Source organism: Ipomoea triloba, chromosome 5 (genome assembly GCF_003576645.1).
Source record: "Ipomoea triloba cultivar NCNSP0323 chromosome 5, ASM357664v1".
In the NCBI taxonomy this organism is placed as follows: domain Eukaryota; kingdom Viridiplantae; phylum Streptophyta; class Magnoliopsida; order Solanales; family Convolvulaceae; genus Ipomoea; species Ipomoea triloba.
The window spans coordinates 5381901-5389711 of record NC_044920.1 but is presented as its reverse complement, the minus strand read 5'-3'; the positions used below and the strand labels follow the sequence as shown (position 1 = coordinate 5389711).

The following is a 7811-nucleotide window of genomic DNA, read 5'->3' as shown; positions in this document are numbered from 1 at the left end:
ATTAATGCTACATACTAGTAAGATCTACTATATATCTACTATACTATCTACTATATATATATATATATATATATATATATATATATATATATATACTAATAAGAGCCAAAGAGAGTTAGGCCTAAAATGGGTAGAAAAAATGGCGGTCAAATTATTTAATCAAATGGATGGTTCAGATGAATTATTTAATCAAATAGATGGTTAAGATAATTCAGATTAATATTATTAATAGAGATTACCTAATTTAAACTTACTTTTATGATTATCCGTTAAGTTTTCCATTAAATATTCTCTTCTCCGTTAATATTCCGTTAACTTTTAACTTACCCATTAATTTCTATAAGAAAGGTCTTAGGTTCGAACCTCATCTCAATCAAATTTGACATAATTAAGTTTCTCACTCTATTTTACTCTTATTAAATTAAATAAATTAGTAGCTACAACAAAAAATGATACATATGTATTTCTTTAATTTAGAATTATGTGTCTACAATATAACTAATAAAATTATTTCTCTTATTTAATTTAAATTTTTGATAATGAATAAATTTTTCAAACAAAGGTATTGTGGACACATAATTCTAAATTAAAAAAATACATATGTATCATTTTTTGTTGTAGCTACTAATTTATTTAATTTAATAAGAGTAAATAGAGTGAGAAACTTAATTTGTCAAATTTGATTGAGATGAGGTTCGAACCTAAGATCTTTCTTATAGAAATTAATGGGTAAGTTAAAAGTTAACGGAGTATTAACGAAGAAGAGAATATTTAACGGAAAACTTAACGGATAATCATAAAAGTAAGGTTAAATTAGGTAATCTCTATTAATAATATTAATCTGAATTATCTTAACCATCTATTTGATTAAATAATTCATCTGAACCATCCATTTGATTAAATAATTTGACCGCCATTTTTTCTACCCATTTTAGGCCTAACTCTCTTTGGCTCTTATTAGTATAGTAGATNATATATATATATATATATATATATATATATATATATATATATATATATATATATATATATATATCAAATTAAATTATTTTATTTTTAACATTTTAATTAAAATTCAAAAAATAAAACAAATAAAATTAAAAATATCTATAATACAAAATACTAAATTGAATAGAAGATTTCAATTTTATGTTATTAGAATAAATTAAATTTCACATATCAATTTTGATTTAGAATTTTTTTTAATTGAATTTATATTTTTCTCTTTTATAAATTCTATTACCATTAAATTACTATATTATTCTAATAAGATAAAATTGAAATCTTCTATTCAATTTAGTATTTTTTTTATTATAGATATTTTTAATTTCATTTGTTTTAAAATAATAATTTGATTCGAATATATATATAGACACACACACTGACACACGCATTACTTTAACTGAAATAATTTTTTAATCTTTCTATGCACATATTGAGAAATTTTGTTACAAAGTAAAAAATAAAATATATCAAGTACAATCTCATTGCTATTTGGTATATTTTTTTTCTTCATATTATATATATATATATATATATATATATATATATATATATATATATACAAACACACACACACACATACATACATACATACATACATACATACATACATTTATTTATTTATTTATTTATATTTATTTATTGCTNATACATACATACATTTATTTATTTATTTATTTATATTTATTTATTGCTAAAAAGAGAACGAAAAGAATAACTATAATCATCTTTAATGACTCTAAAAAGAATAGAGATCTATATATATAGCAATATAATTATGAAAAATAGAATTACAAATAACAATGAGATTTATTTTTGTTTTATTTTGCACCAAAATTTACTTTTATGTACATGAAAAGTTTGAAAAAGAATTAGTTCAATTGTCGTTGGTAATTAGGTTGATTTAATATAATTTTATGCTAATTTAATACATTAAAATAAAAATATCAATATAGGTGTTATTTAAAATTTTTTAATTAGAACTTTTTAATGCTATATTTTTTATATATTCATTTTATTTGTATTGTTTTAATAAAATTCACACGCTTACACTCCCTCACAACAGTGTTTTGAAAAAATACACTGCATTAAACGTTTTGATCCTGGCTTTCATTCACAATAGTATGGTCACATTCTCTAACTCCAAATATAAGCCAGGAGGCCCACGACACAACTCTACATACATAACCATACTCGGCAAATTGTTTACCGCTTTCTCTATCATTGTGTCATTGCCTGTTGTCACTGCTCTCTTTCTCTAAAGAATTAATAAGAAATGCATTTGATATCTGATAGATGCACATGTTGGGTTTTATATTTTATGGTTTTAAAATATAACTTACAAATTATTTTCCTTTAAATAATACTCCAATCACCTCATTATTGTCTCTGTTTAGTTCTGTTGATTTTGCCGAATGCAACGAAGTGGGAGAGAGGGGGGTGGGTTCCATTTGTCCATGTGAGTGCGCGGTTGCAAGTTGCCTCGGTTGTACTGTATAGGGGTTGAAGATGAAGAAGATGGGAGATGTGTTTTGGGTAGAGTTGAATATTAAACTCATAGTAAATTAATTTAAATATTAAAAATTGGCACATAAATGCCATGTCATTCATCTTACCTATTTAACCTGAAAGCAACCTGCTAAAAATGTTATCTCCACAAATTTATAGAGTTAAATGGTTTAATTGCACACTTTTTTTGTTCAATGGTCCAATTGCACAAACACTAATAGTTCGATGGTCTATTTGACCCTTTTTCCTTATTATTTTTTTTTTTTGAAAACCAAAATCGATCGGTAGATTATCAAATGAACAATAGAGTTCGGAGGGACAGAGTCCCAGTACATTGGAGCCTCCTGCGAGAAAGCCGCAGCGGCTAGTGCATGAGCACCCCTATTATGAGATCTAGGAATTAAAGAAACCGAACAAGATTCAAACGATAACATAAGAGTTTTAGAAGCTTGAATTGAAAAATCAACATATGAAAATAGCCCCGTGGTATTCAAAACAAGCAAGTCCCTGAGCGTGGAACAATCCGTAAGAATGCACATCGCCGGCATTCCACGATCTTTGAGCCAAGACAAAACCTCCTTACACGCCAACGATTCCGCCATGAGGGGCGAAAAGCAAGAAGGAAGCTGTGCGTTGAAAGAAGCTACGAACTCGCCAGTGGGGGCCAACAGCACCGCTCCAACTGTGGCAGTTCTGGACTGACTCCGAAAGCCGGCGTCGAAGAAGCAGCGCGGCAGCCCGTCCCCAGGTATCGGCAGTGTGGTCGTCTATGACTGGTGTGGAGCTTGTGAGCCGTGGACGTGTCTCCAAGCAGCAACAGCAGCATTGGCTTCTCGCCACACCCGAGCCGGCGACGGCAGGTAACCATCCCAAACAGCATGGTTCCGGGCCCTCCAAATGTGATATAGCACTGCTAGAGTAACAAACATGTCTTCATTGGTGAGCACGGTAATGGCATTTTCAAACCAATCAAGAAACTCATCACCAATCACACTAGGTATATGCAAAGCACTTTCATGCCAAACAAGTCTTGAAAATTCACACAAAATTAAAGAATGCATGATGTTCTCATGAAAAGTGTCACACATTGGACATGTTGGATCAATCTCCACCCTCTTCAAAATGAGATTGGTAGTAGTGGGGAGAATATTAGATAGAACTCTCCATATAAGAATCTTCCACTTAGCAGGGCACTTGATCTTCCAAAGATGTAACCATTTATCGTATACCCCAGGTTGAATTGCAATGTCTCCCATAATACGTCTATAACCTTCTTTCACTGTATAACACCCTTTCGGGTCACCCAACCAAAACCAGGAGTCCTCATGATGTGGACTAATTGGAACAGACATAATGCGGTCAATGTCAGCTGGGGTGAACAAGTCTTCCAAAATAGAGATATCCCATTATCCAAAAACGGGATCGATTAATCCGGAAACAAGAGAGCCATTAAGTACACTGGGCATGGAAGACTGGACCATAGGGGATGGGTCATCAGGCAGCCATGGGTGCCCCAGATTAAAGTGGATCTCCCATCACCAATCCTTCTCCGTATACCACTGCAGATTAACTCATGGGTAGCCATGATACTCCTCCAGCAGAAACTTGGATTACCACCCAAAGTAGCCTCCACAAAAGATGTTTTAGGAAAATACCTAGCTTTATAGATTCTTGTGACAAGGGATCGTGGCCTTGTTAAGAAACGCCAAGCCTGCTTCCCTAACATCGCCAGATTAAAAGCCCTGAGATCCTTAAATCCCAAACCACCAAATTTCTTTGAGTTGCACATCCTGTCCCAAGCCTTCTAATGTATACCTCTTTCATTCCCAGTACCCCACCAGTACCTGTTCATTATTCGTTCAATAGACGAGCAAACTGAATCTGGTAACAGAAATACACTCATTGAAAATGTGGGCATGGATTGGGCAACACTCTTAAGTAATACCTTTTTCCCTGCCTGTGAAATCAGCCGCTTATTCCAGGATCCAATCCGTTGTTTAATCTTGTCCTCAATGTATGAAAATACTGCTCTTTTCTCCCTCCCAATGAAAGAAGGGAGTCCCAAGTATTTCCCAAAATTGGGTGCCTGAGCAACACCTAGTACTGATGCCACACCATCCCTGTCTGCTTTTGAGGTGTTCCTGCTGAAACATACACTTGACTTATGGAAATTAATAGCCTGACCTGACATAGCCTCATAGTGAGTTAGACACTGTTTGATAACCCCTGCCTCTTCAGCATTAGCTCTAAAAAACAACAAACTGTCATCCGCAAAAAACAAGTGTGAAATAGGAGGAGCACCCCTGGCTACCCTGCATCCATGAAAAGAGCCTTAAGCCTCTGCTTGTTGCAGTAGCAAAGAAAGGCCCTCAGCACAAATAATGAATAAGTAAGGGGAAAGAGGGTCCCCTTGCCTAATACCTCTTGTGGGAACAACCTGTCCAACATTATTACCATTCACCAAAAAATTATAGGACACTGTGGAAACACATAGCATTATCAGATTTACCCATTCAACAACAAAGCCCAGTGCCAAAAGCATTTGACGGAGAAAAGACCACTCCATTCTGTCATATGCCTTTCCCATATCCAGTTTGAGTGCACCCCACCCTACAATACCACAATGCTTCCTGTTCAAAAAATGACCTACCTCCGCAGCAATCATAATATTATCCGTAATGAGTCTATTGGGGATGAACGCACTCTGAGAGTCAGATATGATATCATCCAACAACGGTTTCATACGGTTTGCCACCATTTTTGCCATGATCTTATAAACCACATTACATAAAGCAATGGAGCGGAGATCAGACACCAGTTCCGGGCACTTCTTCTTTGAGATAAGAACTACATTTGTCTCATTCAGGCCAGCTGGAAAGGAGGTACTGTTCAAACAATTCAAAACAAAAGCAGTAACATCACCCCCAACCACATCCCAATAGTGTTGATAGAAACCTAGATTCATACCATCCGGACCTGGGGCCTTGTCAGGAAACATTGAGAACAGGGCAAACTTCACTTCCTCTAATTCAAAAGGTCTAAGCAGGGCAGTATTATGTTCTTGGGTAACACGGGGAATTACAGATGTAAAGAAAGGATCCAAGTTGGTAGCCGAAACATTAGATGTAAAAATGTCATGGAAATAATCAATTACAGTAGCATTCAACTCATCATTCTCCACCCACATACCAGAATTATTTTTTAACCTAGTAAGAGTATTTTTCTTTTTACGTGCAGAGGCATACCTGTGGAAGAATTTAGTATTTGCATCCGCACCCTTGAGCCAGTGCTGTTTAGCCCTTTGCCTCTAGAATGCATCCTCCTGAACCTCTAACTGACACAACGTAGTTTCAAGCTGCTGATATTTCACTAGAGAAGCAGGATCCAGTTGGCCTCTCAACTTTGTCTGCTCATATCGAAGGCTTCTGATCTTGCTACCAAACTTATGAAAATGTTCACCACCCCAACTGAGAAGCCTATCACCACAATGCTGGAGGCAGCCTAACAAACCGGCTGATCTGCCTTCCTGCCACGCAGCCTCCACTTGTTCTCTACAACCCTCATCATGAATCCATGCCATTTCAAATTTAAACCGCTTGCCAGCATTCCAAACCGCCCACAATCCCTTACTCCTAGAAAGAGAGCCGAATGATCAGATGTGCGGGTCAGAATATTAGTGACACTGGCATCCGGCGAAGAGTTACTCCAATCAGCACATGCGAGAACTTTATCCAAACGCTCCTCCATCCACTCCTCAGAACCCCTGCCCCTCTCCCATGTGAACTGATAACCCTGCATGGGTAACTGGACTAAACCGCATTCATCCACGACTTCCCCGAATCCACGAAGAAGGTTGTCAGGATGCGGATTACCCCCACGTTTCTCATGCTGAAAGAGAAGGTCATTAAAATCACCCAACACCACCCAAGGTAACGATGATCTGCCAGCTAAGGTTCATAGCAGATCCCATGAAGCACTTCTCCGACCACGTTCCGGAAAACCATAAAAGCCAGTCATTCTCCACTCGCCTAGCCCTGATATACTGACCTCAATATCAATATGATTTTTCGAAAAGCTCAGCAATCTAGCAGTGTTATTTCTCCTCCAGAACAAAGCTAAGCCTCCACTACGGCCCACACTATCAACGTAGAACAACCCTTCAAACCCTAACTTCACACGGAGCCTTTCAGCATGCAACTGGCCCACCTTAGTCTCCATGAGGAAGACAAACTCAGGCTTCTTACGGGACACAAGGTCCACTATCTCTCGAACTGTGCGTGGATTGCCCAAGCCACGACAGTTCCAGCTCAGTGTACTCATGATGATGGGCGGGTCTGGGAACCAGAACCCGCCACATGCAAGTTTTTTGACACTTCGGTCATATGAACATCACCACCTCCATTCGTTTGGCGCCTGACTCCACCACCTGAGCCCTCCCGTCTCCTCTTAGAGACTGCCACCACCCCCATCTCTGCCTCCTGCCTCTCAGGCGTGACAAGTGTAGTAGCCGCCACAACACTGCCCGTCGAACCAACACGCTCACCGTCAACAGCACGCGGCGGCCCGCCGACTGGAACAAGCCAACTATCCCCCACGCCCCACGGACCCCGTTTCACGCCTGCACGTAATTCCAGGCCAAACGGAAACTGTTCTACGGGGATTCTAGCTTCTCTCGCCCGCAAACAAAATTTATACACATGCCCAAGCATCCCACAGCAAAAATAGAAGTTATGGAGATGTTCATACCGGAAAAGAATCCAACTCCAAGACTTGTCTCGCTTCAGTAACTTCATTCTCCTTTTCAAAGGTTTGTCCATCGGCAGTGCGACTCGAATGCGGTAGAAGTCCAGCCATGGGGCTCCCACAAACCGCTCGTCAGCCTTCAAAAAGGTTTCGATAAAATTCCCAATCTGCTCCTGGATTGCGACCGACGTATAACCGATCGGCAAACCATGAAGCTGAATCCATATGTCCACCGAAAGACCAAGGGCCCTCATCCATAACGTATTGCAAATCCGAAGCATGAAAGAACACAAACATGAATAAGTTTGGTTGCAATTCCGTTACCTGTACACCCTTCACCGGTTTCCACACCGACGCAAGAACCTGTCGCATATATTCCAACTTAACCAACTTATCTGTGAGAAAACGACCTACCATAGGCCAGGTCGCAACCCGTCTCCTCCTCCATCAGGCTCCGCCGCTATCACTGGCTGAAAAGCCTCTTCCTCCTCGTCCAGAGCCATGTCCGCCCACCGGGCGGTAACGGCCGCCACACCTTCAGACGACGACGCAGTAGC

At 38.4% G+C, this 7811-nt stretch overlaps 1 protein-coding gene across 1 annotated transcript; it reads right to left on the bottom strand.

Moving 5' to 3' along the window:
• Window positions 1-6827: 6827 nt before the first annotated feature.
• On the bottom strand, window positions 6828-7508 carry LOC116020149. The gene has a single exon (XM_031260633.1). The coding sequence runs from the start codon at window positions 7506-7508 to the stop codon at window positions 6828-6830; it is 681 nt and encodes a 226-aa protein (XP_031116493.1).
• Between the last annotated feature and the right edge of the window lie 303 nt (window positions 7509-7811).

Excerpts from the sequence above, each read along its gene's own strand:
- LOC116020149 (XM_031260633.1), bottom strand. The coding sequence starts at position 7,508 with ATGAGGGCCCTTGGTCTTTCGGTGGACATATGGATTCAGCTTCATGGT.